This window comes from Aedes albopictus, chromosome 3, assembly GCF_035046485.1.
Source record: "Aedes albopictus strain Foshan chromosome 3, AalbF5, whole genome shotgun sequence".
NCBI lineage: Eukaryota > Metazoa > Arthropoda > Insecta > Diptera > Culicidae > Aedes > Aedes albopictus.
Genome location: NC_085138.1, coordinates 233,107,597 through 233,124,267, shown reverse-complemented (window position 1 = coordinate 233,124,267; position 16,671 = coordinate 233,107,597). Strand labels below are relative to the sequence as shown.

Genomic DNA, 16,671 nt, shown 5'->3' with positions numbered 1-16,671 from the left:
AATTGCCAGAACACAGTAATACTGTGATAATACCAACTTTGAAATCGAATCTCTTTTATAAAATTTAACCCGACTATTTTTGATGATTGTTTATGCCTATTTTTTCAATTGTTTGTATAATTTTGTATAATTTTTAGCAAACATTTAAAATTTAACCATACATTTGCAAATATGCTGCACAAACATTTTCCAAGAACTAGTCATTAATTTCAGTTAATAGATTCGAATTACCAACCAAAAAACAACAAATTTTACATAATACATGTAGAAGCAAGACATTTGAACGAAGCTGATTTTTATAATCAATCACATTTATAATCGTTGTCGCTAGTTTCATAAATAAACCGAAATAGAAAACTGCTTATCGTGTATAAACAACCAACCAAGCAATGCGTAACAGTAAGTTTATAGACATGCTCAAATGATACAGAGCTGCCACGTTCCACCCAGTCATAACAAAACTTACTTGCTGTGTTTCACTATTGCCTTCTTCGCCCTCTGAGGAGCTACCCGTAGCGTCGTTGGAGTTACGTCGGTGATGAGCGACCGGAATTTTCAATATAAATGAACTATCTTCCTGTGAAGCGACGGAACCACCTTCCTCTTGTGCATCGTAGAACTCGTTGTCTTCGTCATCAGATGCGGAAGCAGCTGCATCTGCAAGCAAGAAAGAAAGAAACAACGAACAAAATCAGGATTAGTATTTATGATATCAAATTGACTGCCAATCATGATAAGATATAACAAGGTGTTGCAATAATCGGATATCTGAGAAACAACGGTTTCAACTTGACGAGCTGGGCGAGATAGTGGAGTTGAATGCAATGATTAGAGCAGAACAGGTCATTGATTCATAGGAACACAAGTGCAAACAACTGTTTGTAATCGAACGCGCTTCTCAAGCTGCTATGACGAATGAACGGTTTGTGTTTTGCTCTATCTATCTAACCATGTGGCATGTCGTTGTCTGTAAACAAAAGCATGTGGAATACAGTAATCACAGGTATTACACCATGTAATAGCTACTTCATAATGCTAGAAGTTTTTAATCTATAGCATTAGAGATAGCTAGGCTTAGATTCATTTAGACGAAGAAAACAATAAAACAAATACATTCGGTCTATTGAGTTCAATTTTAGTATTTAAGCAACTCAAGATACAAAGTTACCCCATTAAACGGTACAAACATTTTAGGCAACTGTTATTTTCAATAACCCTTCGATTGTCCACCAAAAGTAGCTATTCATTTCCTTTAAAACAGGTTAATAAAACCCTCAAGGTTGCGACATTGGCCTTGGCAGAGACGACGCGCGTTCAGCAATACAATACAATCGCCAAGCAGCGGTAACGCAGTAATGTGAATGACTAGCTTTGAGTACCTATCGCTCTCGAAATAAAACAGAAAAGGTTCACACATAGCAACGACGCACCTTAGAAAATTTGGATGGCATAATATAACGGATACTAATATTGGTATAGCCGATGTATTGTAACAGGCGAACAGTAAGTGCATTATTTTATTTTCGCGAGGCTTCCTAGTGTATGTACTTGGGAGATAGGGAGCATAATGACATTGTATTGTATGGCTAAAGTAGTTATTGATTAACTTAAGTATTACGGTGTTTTGTTCATGATAGAATTTGGACACTAAATATTTCGGCAAACACGATGAATAAGAATCTGGAAATTATCATTTCATTCCTAGTTTTTTAATGTTTTGGGATGCTGTAATTCAATGGCATAACGTCCCAGCTGGGAAAAAAACCTGCTTTCCAGCTTATAGTAATGTTCTATGAGCACTTCCACTGCCTACCGATGACTTATCAATTAAGTGTGCCGTCGGACGCTCGATGGGTCGGTCCTCGGCCGACCTATTGCGGTAGAATGACCGTAGCACATAAGTGGATCGATAGCTTGGAGGAAAAAAGCGCCCGTCTACGAATTGGGAATCGTGGGTCCGATTCTCACCGGAATACGTGTTTTTGACGCAATTCAAATCTAAAATTTGTTCATCAAACATACTGTTTCTGTCGTGTACATGACAAAGTGTTTCCAACAAACAAAGGCTTAGATATTAAAATTGAAATACTTCTTCTGCTGATAGCTTTTCAATGTGGTTTGTTTTATAAATTGAACAGTCATTACAATCATAATTGAACTCATTTTTTTGTATGGATGGAAAAAATAATTTTAATATTAACATTCAATGGGTAGGCTAGCCTATACAAGAAACAGCTTCCGATCGTTTGCACAACACATTGGCGACATTAATAGGTTGTTCCAAAAATTTGTGGAACGATGCGTAGACAATTACGACGAGCTCACACAATGTTCATTCATGCTGCCAATTATGGATACAAAAACGAACTAACAACCAATCACACGTTCTATTCAGTCAATGGCCGATAAATAAACTAGACAGCCGTCATCCTTGAGCAAACGCGAAAAGCTAAGGTAGTAGCTGGATAAATGATATGTATATCTATGTGAATATTTGATCAGCGTTTATGGTTTTACCACGTTTTGTTTTACTATTATTTTGTTTATTGAAGACACTAGTTTACAGCATTTTTGAACTCGGTAAGCTGATGATCATTTTTGGTGTAGAATCATGCCCTGAGTTCGAAAACGCGAAAGAAAAAAATTACAGTAGAGCGGAAATTTTTTCGACTTTCCATACAAGGTTGATGATTTGAAATCGATTTTTGTTCTATTTTTAAGCAAAGTCGCTCACTTCAAACATCTCATTCTCCGTAATCAATGCTCCGATTGAGCTGAAATTTTTACTGTAACTCGCCTACATATGATATGTCAAATAAACGTCCAGAGAGAATTTTTAAGTTGGTTTTTTCTTATTGAAAAAAATACATTTCTTCAAAAAATTTTGGGAATTTTGCTAAAATTTAAGGAGATCGTCCCTAAAACTCGCCAATATCTTGAATTTCATCAATCTGACGCAAAACCTGTATTCAGGTGATCGAATGGTATTGTATTCAGCTTTTAATTTATGGAAAAAGATTTAAAATTGGTTGAACAAAACGAAATATATTTGAATTTTAGTAAATTATTTATTTTGAAAAGTTGCAAAACTCAATATTGAGCTAAAACTCAAAAACTGTTCTACTTAAAAATTTTTGAAGGTCGGTTTCGAAATCAGCACTAAATTGTGCTTCAAAAATTTTGGTCGTTGACAGAAGTTCACGACTTTCGTTTTATTTTGTAAACTTGTGAGATCTAGGCATCTCTTCTTTTTCAATCATATAGTATTTGGCTTCAAAAACACATTCTTAACCTTTCAGGACGCGTACCATAAAGCAGCTAAAACTGCACCGCGCTCGCGCTGTATAGGACGAGCGAGGTTTTTTGGTAGTGTTGCACTTTTTACAACAGCGTGCATCTTGAAGTGTTAACAGTGAAGGGAATTGTCGAGAGCATATAAAAAATCACACTTCTTGAAGAATTCAAAGCAAACAGCAGTCCTCTAGCATCTTGTGGATTTTAGGGTTTTACAATTTTACACAAGCATAACCACATGACCATCTCATCAAATCATGGAGTTCTATCAGATACTACTTGAAAGATTCCCCATAATATTCGCGAATATGATTGCACTCATGAATTTGAACTAATTCGGTTTTTCGAATCGATTTTGGATGATCTTTCAGCTATGTACGTGAATAAAAATATATAGTTTGACGATTTTTTGAAGTTTCACATAGAAATTAAATTTGAAAACTTCAGAGTCTATTTTCTTAATGCCTACTTTTTACAGATGAGACTGATTTGCGATTCACGGCAGTATAGGCAGTTTTTGGTATTACATATTTGATAAACAAACTTCTCTAAGACGACACATTTGAGGATATTTCCTAAACATCAAGATTAACTCTTGATTAACTGGTAGGCTTAACATATTAAATTTAATGCAATGCTTGTCAAGATGCTTGTTCAGAAACAATGAGCTGAATATTACACGCGAGTTAAAATTGGTAGCGTTATCAAAGTAGGTAAGCTCATTTTAGTGGCCCAACGGAATTAAATAATTTGAAGTGCACGATTTGTGCACGCGTAACAGATAGCGTACACGTGATCAGTCAGTCCAGACAAGTGACCCCATGAGGAGGATTACTACAACGATTCACATGCGTAAACCAAAATTCGCGTGATGGCGTGAGATTATGATGTACTTTGTCGTTTTCTGTATATTTTATGCCACCAGTCGTCGATTATTCAGTCACTGAATATTTGTTTTCCAGGAAAAGCAGACGAATGAGGTGTGATTCAACAGTCTGGTTAACACTTGCTGTTTCTTCGAATGATAACGGTGATTTCGATCATACACACCACATGCAAAAAATGGATGCATTCAGTTGACCATTTGATTGTCGCTCACTTGGGGCGAATAATACTGGTTTACGGTGGAGTTAGCAAGATGAATACATCAGAAGGGTAGAGAGCTCCGCTGCGATTTTTTGAACGCCTTTGCTAAACAATCCATCTACCGTCTCCATCAGACGGAAATGTTTTGCCTTTTTCCGTGATCGGGTGACCAATCGATCAACACTTTTCAGTTCGATGCGAAAGTGGAAAGTGGAGGTGGGTCGGCCACATTTTACGCAGATTGGAATCCAGCAGGACATCGCAGAGGCAGACCCAGAGGCTCATGGCGGCGCAGCCTCAACAACGAAATCAAGCAAGGCGACAGAAATTTGACCTGGCCACAGGTCAAGACGATGGCGGGCAATCGCCCAGGATGGAGATATTTCGATTCGGCCCTCTGCACCACCGCGCACAGTGGCCGGAAGCCGGACAAAACCTTTTTCAAATTTGAGGTTTTGGGTGGTACTTTACTAGTGTTTATTGTCTTTATTTTATGAGCTATCTTTATGAGCTCGTTGTAAAACTTAGGAAGATTTGGATAATGTGACAATATTTGTCGTGTTTTTGGGTATGAATAACCATGACATTTCATGGTTTGTTTGGAATCCAATCACAAAATTATTATGTTTTTACAACATGCAAAAATATTGACTTTTATGAAATTTTGGAGAAAAACTTCGTATTAAAGAGATCCAGAACTTGTTTAGGAAACATCAGAAAACGACACCGTATCCCGGATCTGACGTGCATTTTTGTCTACCCTAATAAACCAACACCATACATGAACCGTAAGGTAGACGGTTAAACATTACCGCATACTGTTCGAACTGTATCCCGAATGGGTGGTTAAGCACTTTTTATGGTTATCGTTTATGCGGGTAGTTTTTGGCTATACCGTGCCATGCCCTAATACCGTGACCTTAAGGATGCTCGTCACTTCAAAGAGCCCTGTAAAAATCAATAATCCATGTTTCTTGATTTTACAAACGCTATATTATTGCTTATTGTGTGTATTATGTATAATAAATATGATTAATGAAATTCCAAATGTTTAAACCATTGTTTAAATCAAAATTGTAAAACATAGCATTGTTCCTAATACCGTGTATGTGACCCGCATACATTGGTGGTCCTTTGAATCATCATTATATAAATCATACTAAATTCATACTTAAAAGAACCTGTGCGTCAAATGTTGCCTAGAGGTTTGTACAATTGATTCATAAAGTAAAAGGTATCAATAATATTTTCAGTTTGCAAGTTTTAGCCAAAACACGGTATTTGGAACACAAAAGGAACCATGCCCTAACACCGTGTATTGGTCCTTTGCACTCACATTCTGTAAATATTTTTAATTGCTTGTTTTTGTAGATATGTGCCAAATTTATCACGCCTAACTTGAGAAGGTTTGATATGCTAATGATTAAACTAGTTACTCAGTTAAAAATGTAATACACTTAGTAAAATAATTGAGTTTTTTGCCAAATACACGGTATTAGGAGGCACACGGTATTAGGGCATGGCACGGTATAGGTCATCGTTTGCGCATTTTTGCGCTAAGCGCTTAAAAAAAATTTCTTCTATCATGTCACAATGGAGCCGCATGGTTGTGGAGGAAGTGAAATTATTTGAAATTTATATTTTATCTTAATATAATTCAAATTGACTTCAGAATGCTAACAATTTAGTGTAATCCTTATTCTAGTAAGAGGCCTTAACTAAGTCATGTGGTTGTCCGTGTAGCTGCCGGCTTAGAATAGCACTACGGACCACATGTTCCGGGGGTAAAAGTCCACCAAACAGGTAACCCCAATCCAAGGTGTCAGGCGACCCGTGCTGAGGGATGAATGGTTGAGGGGGTTTAAAATATGCTCGATCTTTAACGGATCCCGTAGCGTGGTTAGATCACCTTTTTGGGTTGTGTTGCGGCGAAAGACATGGTGGCCACTCAGAGCGACAAATAAAATTCCCGAGTTTTTCCCGGTTTTCCCGATAGCTTTTTGAAATTTTTCCCGATTCTAAAATATAATGATTTATAGTGAAAATTAAACGTAATTTACTAAGAAAAATTTAAGAGAATTAATATTGTATATTTTCAAATCCTTGGATTTAACATAGTATTCATATGAACTTGAAAATAAGTTATGTTTTGTTTGTCTCGTATCCAATGATGGGCATAGAAGTAACGACATCTTCATTAAAGATTCCTTAAATTCATAGATGAACAACTAGTACAAATTATGCAGTTGTTTAAGCAAATAAAAAAGGAGGTCGAAATTCTCAGAAAATACACTATGATTTTATCATTTACGAACTTATTATTTGTGGATTTCTTAGTAATATTCCAAAAATCTCTTCTAAAACATATTGGTAAGTTCGTTTGGGAAACTAATAGGCAATAACAGAATGCCCAGAAAAAAATAACATTCCGGATGAACTTCTGGTAGAATATCTGCATAGATTACTCGTGAAAGAATTTTGGAAACGATTTCTAGGGAAATCTTCAGTGTAGTATTTTTGATGGTGATTTTCAAGATATTAGGGGGATCCACTAAACAGCGTAAACCGATTATACTGATTAAACATCGCGATCACCAAGGCAATCTTTGATTATTTCATCCGCAAAGTCATGAAACATTTCAAATAATCAGAAAATCATGGCTTAAGCAGCAATATTATCTGTTTAGTGAATACCCCTATTTTAATAGAAGACCAGTGGCGAACTTTATGGTAGCGTAAATGGCTACTGCAGAAAGTCAGGCAGGTTACTTATAGGCTGAAATCGTAAATTCTAGGAGAAATTTGAGAGATCGAAGAAATCTTAGATTTTGTCTGATAATCGTCTAGCATTCAGTTATTTCATCAGCGGTTGCAATATGAATTTCTCAGAGATTTTTTTTCTGATCACATTTTCAGATATGTCAGAAATTTCCCCAGGAATTCCTGAAAGATTAGTTTTTGAGAAAGTATTGATGATGATGATGATGATGATGATTGTGTACCCACCATCAGCGCAAGGATTACCTATGGCTGCAGAGTCATACCGGAAGGGAATGATCTACCTGATGGTTTGTTGTAGCAGGGTAAGCTAAATTTACTGGAGACCTTCGGAAGACAACACGATGGTTGTTATCTCGTGACAAAGTCTGGCCACCCCACGAACATTTGTCCAGAAACCAGTTCATTTAGCTTCCTTAGGCTACCCCTCCCAATATCCCAAGTATCATATAATTTGAATATATTTAATTATATAATTGACCAATTACCTGATTTTACCTGAAACAATAAATATTATGATTATGATACATAGAATGTTAATTGACTTACATTACAATTTCAACTTTATTTACCAGAACAGCGCTGAAACAAATCGTTATTTTATTAAAGTTGAAGTTAAAATCAAGCAAATATCACTGAAAAATCGTATATTAGTAGTGAAAAACAATATACAAAAATAAAACAAAACACAGAAAAGTAAACCAAATTTTGATCTTATAATTTTCCTGCATTTAAACCAAGCTGGAAAATTACGAAATCAAAATTGGTTATGGTAGATCTTACGCCGTAACGCACCATTATAAGGTGATCTACCCACGTTACGGGTAAGATTAGTTTTTGAGAAAGTATTTTCCCCAAAATGTAGAGGCAGATTCATTATTTGGGAATTATTTATTTCCATAAATCATACAACTATATTGCTCCAGATGCTATTGAATATTCACGGGAACTCTCGCGAGAATTTCAATTGGTAGTTTAACTAGAAACTACGAATACTCGAAATTCTCGAGAATTTGCTGAACTAGGAGTTTTACCAGGGAGCTAAAGCTTCGCCAAAAAGGGATTTTGCCGATAACTTATTCCGGTTTTCTCCGAATATTTTTATTCACAAGTTCAACAAATGAGTACATCCAAGAATTTCATGAAAAAAAAACAACAGAAATCTTTCAAACAAGATATTAGAAATACTTTTATGAACTACAATAGGCGTGCTTTGCGGAATTCCATCAGATACTAAAAATCCCTTTAAATATTCTTTCAATTGTTTTTCACTAACATTTTTTAAATAGTAAGATTGTTTTCACCAGAATCACTCATTCAGATTTTCATAATTTTTAATTTTAATTTATTGGTCAATTCATTCATTCATTCAAAATTTTATTAGCTAAGCATCCTATTCAAATTACTCAAAGATTTCTCGCTCAAAGGATAAATGCTATATCAAGTATTCTCCTAGAGATTGTTCAAGGATATTTATTTAGAAAAAAATACCATTTTTTGTTTTTTTTTAAACTTTTATAGGACGCTTGATGTTTTCTGGAACATGTACATCCTGAAATGCATAAGTGATATGAATCTATAAATATTTGAATGTGTCTCAACCAGTCTTTCCACCAAAATGTTCTTTAGAATATCTTTGAAATTGTTCAAATTGTAATGTTAGGTAACATCACTATGGTTAACTTTAATTGTCATGACTCGACGACAAGATATTAATTACCTAGAATGGTTTTACGCCAGTTCAACCACTATGTTATATAGTTCAACAGTTGTTGACTGCATTTCCCACAGATTCTCGTACTTATGCTTCTGAAGACTGTGCAAATTTTGGAATCCTGGAAATTCCCGGTGGCTAGCAACAATTCCCGAGGTTTTCCCGACTTTTTCCCGGTAGTTTTGAATTCCCGAGCTTTTCCCGGTTTTCCCGAAATTCCCGACTGGGTGGCCACCCTGGAAAGATCTACCAAACCGAACCCTAGTCCTAACTGCATCCAACTATTAAACAGCCTATTTTAGTAATTAAAGGAAGAACTTTGGTCCTTATTACATTTTATAGCTTGGTAAAAGTGATAGGTCTCGGTTTGGTTCTGGCCGAGACGGATCTTGAACCAAGGAAAAAATGGATTAGTAATCCTGATCTTTTATTCGGTATTCACTGGTTTGAAGCAGTAGGGCACTAGGGTTCCGATGCAAGGTAAATATCGGTATCATTTCTTGACTTTTTCGTTAAGGGATCCGCTTTTGACTGAAAAAGGAATGTGTTAAAAGCGGAATCTATCAATCAGAATCCTTCCTTGCAATTAAGTTGAAATTGACTACTGTAACAAAACTGAATACTTTATAACTTCTCAAAATGGTGATAAAGTAATACGACATGCACTATACAAAGGACGCGGGATATACCACAATAGATCAAATATTGGTCGCAGTGGTTATCCCGAACAGAAAAAAATGTGGTCATAAGGGGACATGTGTCACATTTTTTTATATAACCGACACAAGCAATCTGAGTGTTGTTTACTCGGGTCTTCGGCACTCAATCACGCACGGAGAGAGATAGCAGAACATCGTCAACAAGGTTTTTATATATTCTAAGGTTGTCTTAGATGTCAAAACTGGCTGAGCGGCCATTATTTTTCCACTGAGCGGAATTCTGAAAACAAATCCCCCGCCTCCTCAAATTCCTTTGAAAGTTCGCTTCCTCTGCTTTTCTCCACAAACTAAACGTCATGTTCAACCTTACAATATATAAAAACCTTGATCGTCAAAGCACGCTGTGATGCTCTGTTTCTGTTAATGTCTTTTTTGTTCCATCGTTTCGTTTTGACGTCTCCACTCACAGACATTTTTATTCAAACCTGTTTAGATGTGCCTTGGTAAAAGCTGTGTAAGTTTGTGCTCCGTTCAAAATTTTGTTAATCAAAAATGAATCAAGTCATTAGGTCCGAAATTTATATGTGTGATTATAATTTCAGTGTAATGTTGTCAGCCGTTCAAATTGTCCATGTTCAAACCCACTTGACCTAAGAACAACCTTTAATGTGAGTAATTTTATGTTTTATGTAACAAATGACTTGACTACTCAAACATTGTATGTAAATTGTAGTTTGCCCTGAAGATGAGTGAATAAACGCTCGAAACGTCGGCTATAATTAAAACCGTTGTTTTATAAGCAACTCGATGACCGAAAACGCGCCTGTAATTGCTAATTATCATACTCTTTTGTATTTTTCTTAAAAACTGCTCAAAATTGCCCTAAACCATATAACCAATGATGTTAAAATATAGCCCAGAATGTATCGAAAAACTTTGTCGAAGACCCCACAGCGATACGATGCATGTGAAAAAAGTTAAGCCTGGAACACATAGCGTCCGTTCCGTCGAGGTTTGCTTTTTTTTTGGCAGTTCTCCCATGGGAAATGTGTCAAACTACTGTCACGCACACGCAAACGTATGCATTGTGTGGGGCACTTTATACCCTTGGCAATTCTTGTCAAAAATTGAGATTTTATTATTGATGTTATTCCTTTACATGTTAAATATTAAGCATCACCACTGCCCATATTCGCATAGTCGATGTAAGCGCCACTGTACTTTTCACCATACTTTTGGAATTTTAACCAAGAATAAATGGGCAACTCTCGCTGAGACCGTCCCACTATTTACACCATGTCTTCAAAAATGTTTTATGTGGCGATTTTCTGAAAGTCCTCGCCAATAAAGAAAGAAAAATGCATTTGGTTACTCAAATTGATGGACCCCCCGTTAGTTAAAGCCACAAGAACTTTTACGGACCCCTCGATTTTGGTCAATTGTTGGCTCATTTAAACCGTTATAACTCGAAAGTTTCTCCAAGAACCACCTTAAAACGAAATGTTGTTCAAAAGAGGAATGATAGAGCTACTTTTTGCAGATATAAAAAATGGGTCGGCCATATTGATTTCGGCCGCCATCTTGAATTTATTTACATAAACTTTTTTTCACCATGTTGGCAACCACCGATTTTCAAAATTTTTACATCAATTGAGAGCTGGGGCATTTATACACAACATATCAAAAATTTAGAGATGTATGTTTTTCCTTTCAAAAGTTATCTGCAGTTTTGTAAATCATATCACGTTTTCTCCATACATTTCCATGCGCAGGTAAAGTAGAATAACTAGCCACAGAAGTTCAATGTCGGGACTGTTCGTGTGACTAACATCTAGTTTGCCACGCCCTTACAGCGTCATCAGCGGTACTAGAAATGTCAAATAAATTTTGTTTACCAAAACAAAAGATCCTCTACAAGAAGGACACTTGAAAATAGTGAATTATTGGAATTAAAGTAATTGAAATAATCAATTGAGAAAAGTGACTACAGCGCCATTAGAGTTCTAGTGTATTTCTATTGCAGGTAACGACACGCAACAGCATCAGAGCAGGCGTAAAGTATGCACACACAAACACACCTGCAGCAAAATTTAGGAAAATTAGAAATTCGTTCCCGTTTTTAACTGTTTCTCAATGATGCATGCATTGTTTTTAAAACATTTATAGTGTTTTGAAAAGCTGAAACTTTCAGCTATTTATTAGTGGGTTAAGGCAGAGGTTCCCAAACTTTTTGCTACCGCGGCGCCTTTTGAAATTTTCAAAATTTTCGCGGCGCACCAACAACTTTTTACAAAGAATTTTAATAATTTTAACACCTTCAGTTCAAAATTTTATATACAAATCATGCTTTTTTTATAATTACAAAAAAAAAGAAAAATTGCCTAAAGATTCGCAGAACTTAACACAAATTTTAGATTTCTGAATTGCATTGCAAAATTTTTAATTTTTTAAAAATAAAGTACGTAGATTACCAAATTTAAGCGAAAATAGATATAAAAATTAATTGTTCAGAGAAGCTGTCAGAGCGGCTGACAGTGACGCCGAGGGGTCATGTTTTTGTATTTGGTGCAAAAAAAAAACTCTACTCAACTCAACTCAAAAAAGGCGAAATAGACACACAAATTGTGGCAGATTTTTTCACGATAAGGAGCTAAATCAGTCTATAGGAGGAAATCTCAATCATAGAGACAAACTAACAAGTAATGATAGTGATGTAAGTAAGTTTGAGACAGCACGAAGACCTGGAGATTTACAGTAATTATAGATGACAGTATTATGGAAAAAACTTCAAAACTTCAATCACAAAAAGTTCAACAATTTGAGAGTCTAACGAAATTTTACAAAATTCCGGAAATATAGGGTGGGGCGGGGCAAGATGGGTCACCTAAGGATGGATCACCATAACTTTGTAAATACAAATCGTATTGGTTTTTATTCGTCCGCTACTCTTTGATACACTAGTTAGCTATGCTAAAAGTCGATAAAAAGTTCATTGAATACAAAATATGATGTTAAACAAGCAGTTTTAAAAAGTGATCGATTTTGCGCCGTGAAAAAAGTGCGGGGCAAGATGGGTCACCTTTTAAGTAATCCACATTTTCTCAACGAAAATCGTCAAAATATAAGATTTGTTCCGCATTCATATATGCTCCATATCCATACTGAGTAAACAAGAGGTACTAGTAAACATTTTATAAATTTATTTGGAATATAAAAAACTTTACGATTTGAGTTGTCCTAAGGCGATTTGAAAATCGATGTTTTCACTAAAAAATTATCATAATTTAATGTTATAATTTTGAGCGTTCATTCCGCTTGATTGAAGTCATTTATGAGTTAGTCTTGTAATAAAAAATAAATAACTTTTGAATGCTCCAAAACTACGTTCAAAATTGAAGGTGACCCATCTTGCCCCGCGGCCGTTTATATGGAGATTATATGGAATGTATCGCATAAGAAAAATGGCTAAAAACCATTTTATTTTTTATTTCCAATGAGAGTGAATATTTTTTCCATCAATGCTCCAAACTTTTGTATATTCATGCTGGTCATCTAACAAAATTATTAACATAATCGAAACATGAGTAATGCGCCCGAAAATCGCACTGACCCATCTTGCCCCGCGACCCATCTTGCCCCACCCTACCCTACAAATTTTGTAAAAAACTAAATGTTTCATCAGGATATTATAAGTTCCGGAAAACATTCGTAGACTTTGGAATATTTACTATTTAGTCGGAAATGCAGAAGAGGGAAAACCCAATTGAATGAGTTTCTTTTGAAGTCTTCCACAAAAAAAGCTTTAACAATGGTATCGAATACAAAAAGGGTTTGAGGTTACACTAGTTTTACAAAACAATACAAAAACAGCTATAACAATATATTAGGACTTCAATAATAAGAGTTTGTTCTTTGTTTTTTTGGCCCAAGAGCCTGCGGCGCACCTGAAAGATGTTCACGGCGCACCAGGGCGCCGCGGGGCACAGTTTGGGAAGCACTGGGTTAAGGGTTTCAATTAGTGTTCGTAAACACTGTGAAATAACGCTGCATTTACACTCCCGTGCAAAAGTTTGGGGTCACCCCCTCGAAAACATGGAAATGTTTTTCGGTCATATCTCAGTCATCTTTCATTTAATCCACTCGTTCTTATACTCTTTCGAAAGATAAAGAGTTAGATTTGATTCGTAGGTACTTTTCACAAATTTCATATGAAATTTTTAGTATGAAAAGTTTACCTAAACTTACATGTTTTTCCTAAATCTGTACGAAATATTGTTTTCCGTGTAGTTCAAAATTGGGTCGACCAAATTTCAAAATTAAAGTTGCATTAGAACCCTATTTCTATCCTCTTTGAGAGCCATTCATTAGATTTTAGCGAAAAAATTCATAACATAATTTAAATGATCGAGTTAGGTTTACAAGTCACCGTGCAAAAGTTTGGGGTCACCCCTTAGTATGCTGCATCGTGCAAAAGTTTGGGGTCACCTTCCAAATGAAGTCTGAGTCGGATTTTTATTCAAATCGTCATTGTTTTTGATGCAACTCCAATTCCTTCTTTGATATTTGAATGGCAAGACACAAAAATGGTTATGAAATGTTCATAAACTAAGCTCTAGACTAATTTAAGGTAGAAAACGGTATATAAAATCCATACTAAACCAGCTAAGTTCGTTATATAAAGTGCAAAAGAGGATGGAAGTGAGATAAAAATGACTAATTCGTGAATTCTACCCTATATAACTGTAAGTGTTATAACCACAAACATACCATTACCCTAAAATCCATAAGTTTCAGCAATGTTACATATTTTATTTTAATAAATATGCCATATCAAAAAATTATCCCTTTGCTTTGCACCAAAACCCAAAATCTCGAATGTAATAGTACATTCCGAGAAATGTCATTCGTTGTTATGGATTTTGAGGTAATGGTATATTTGTGGATTTTGGGGTAATGGTATATTTGTGGTTTTAACACTTACAGTTATATAGGGTAGAATTCACGAATTAGTCATTTTTATCTCACTTCCATCCTCTTTTGCACTTTATATAACGAACTTAGCTGGTTTAGTATGGATTTTATATACCGTTTTCTACCTTAAATTAGTCTAGAGCTTAGTTTATGAACATTTCATAACCATTTTTGTGTCTTGCCATTCAAATATCAAAGAAGGAATTGGAGTTGCATCAAAAACAATGACGATTTGAATAAAAATCCGACTCAGACTTCATTTGGAAGGTGACCCCAAACTTTTGCACGATGCAGCATACTAAGGGGTGACCCCAAACTTTTGCACGGTGACTTGTAAACCTAACTCGATCATTTGAATTATGTTATGAATTTTTTCGCTAAAATCTAATGAATGGCTCTCAAAGAGGATAGAAATAGGGTTCTAATGCAACTTTAATTTTGAAATTTGGTCGACCCAATTTTGAACTACACGGAAAACAATATTTCGTACAGATTTAGGAAAAACATGTAAGTTTAGGTAAACTTTTCATACTAAAAATTTCATATGAAATTTGTAAATAGTACCTACGAATCAAATTTAACTCTTTATCTTTCGAAAGAATCTAAGAACGAGTGGATAAAATGAAAGATGACTGAGATATGACCGAAAAACATTTCCATGTTTTTGAGGGGGTGACCCCAAACTTTTGCACGGGAGTGTATATAAACAGCCGGGGCCTGGTCCAGTGCGCAAAAGTGACATGATTTACAAAACTGCAGATAACTTTTGAAAGGAAAAACATACATCTCTAAATTTTTGATATGTTGTGTTTAAATGCCCCAGCTCTCAATTGATGTAAAAATTTTGAAAATCGGTGGTTGTCAACATGATGAAAAAAGGGTTTTTGTAAATAAATTCAAGATGGCGGCTGAAATCAATATGGCCGACCCAACTTTTTATATCTGCAAAAAGTACCCAGTCAACCAGTGATTGTATAAGATGTTGAATAAGATGTTAAAGTGGAGGCGATATGCGTACATTTTACATGCGCCTAAATGGAGGCATGCACGCATATGGTCTCCACTTTATCATCTTATGCAACATTTTATACGATTACTGGTTGTCTGGGTAGCTCTATCATTCCTTTTTTAAACAACATTTCGTTTTGAGGTGGTTCTTGGAGAAACTTTTGAGTTATAACGGTTCAAATGAGCCAACAATTGACCAAAACCGAGGGGTCCGTAAAAATGGTTGTGGCTTTAACTAACGGGGGGTCCATCAATTTGAGTAACCAAATGCATTTTTCTTTCTTTATTGGCAAGGACGTTCATAAAATCGCCACCTAAAACATTTTTGAAGACAAGGTGTAAATAGTGGGACGGTCTCAGCGAGAGTTACCCAAATATAAATTTCAAGATTTTTACCACGTTGACATCTAACTAAGTGTTAGATCTTGTGATCAATTGAATAACACTGGTCACAAATATGTACACGCGTTAAATATTAGTTTTTGTACGGTGGCATTGCCAGTGGTGTGAATATGGGCAGACCAGTATGTTAAAACTTTTGTCACAAGGCTCAGATCGCTTTGCGGTCTTCGACAAAGTTTTTCAGGATAGCTGGGGCTATACTTTAACATAATCGGTTACACACTTTCAAAATAATTTTATTGTTTTAAAAGGAAAATGCAAAAATGTAAGTTTTTTTCATATAAAATCCCATACAAAATTCAATCGCGATGCGCAAAATGTAGGCATAACAGATCGCGCCTAAATTTTGCCAGTCATTCAGCACCCGAAATGGAACCAAAAAAAAAGAAACCTTGATCTGAAAAAACGACCTCCATGACCCACGCTAATATCTCACTAAACAGGTCCTTGTCAACCCAGAAGCATGTAGGTACATTCTACTGTTCATTCCCAGTCTGCGCTTCTCAATTGGACACACATCATTACTAGATAGACCGTTGCAATTTTTTTTTTCAGAATGTCACACCACCTAGGGTCTTGAACCATTTGGGCAGGTGTACCTATTTTGGGCACTTGTCGCTATAACTAAGTCAATTTCAAACCGATTGATTTGAAATTTTGTCCAGAGTTAGGCACGCACAGTATCAAAAAATCAAATCAAATCGGTTCAAAAAATCAAATCAATCGGTTTGAAATTGACTTAGTTATAGCGACAAGTGC

At 35.6% G+C, this 16,671-nt stretch overlaps 1 protein-coding gene across 4 annotated transcripts in view; it reads right to left on the bottom strand.

The window, feature by feature from the left end:
* LOC109407855 (oxysterol-binding protein 2) overlaps window positions 1-16,671 on the bottom strand; it is an 81,759-nt gene that overhangs the window by 24,551 nt on the left and 40,537 nt on the right. For all 4 annotated transcript variants that reach the window (XM_062859493.1, XM_062859495.1, XM_062859494.1 and 1 more), the window contains one exon: window positions 467-657. In XM_062859493.1, coding sequence (XP_062715477.1) covers window positions 467-657 — 191 coding nt within the window. The remainder of the gene's footprint in view (window positions 1-466; window positions 658-16,671) is intronic.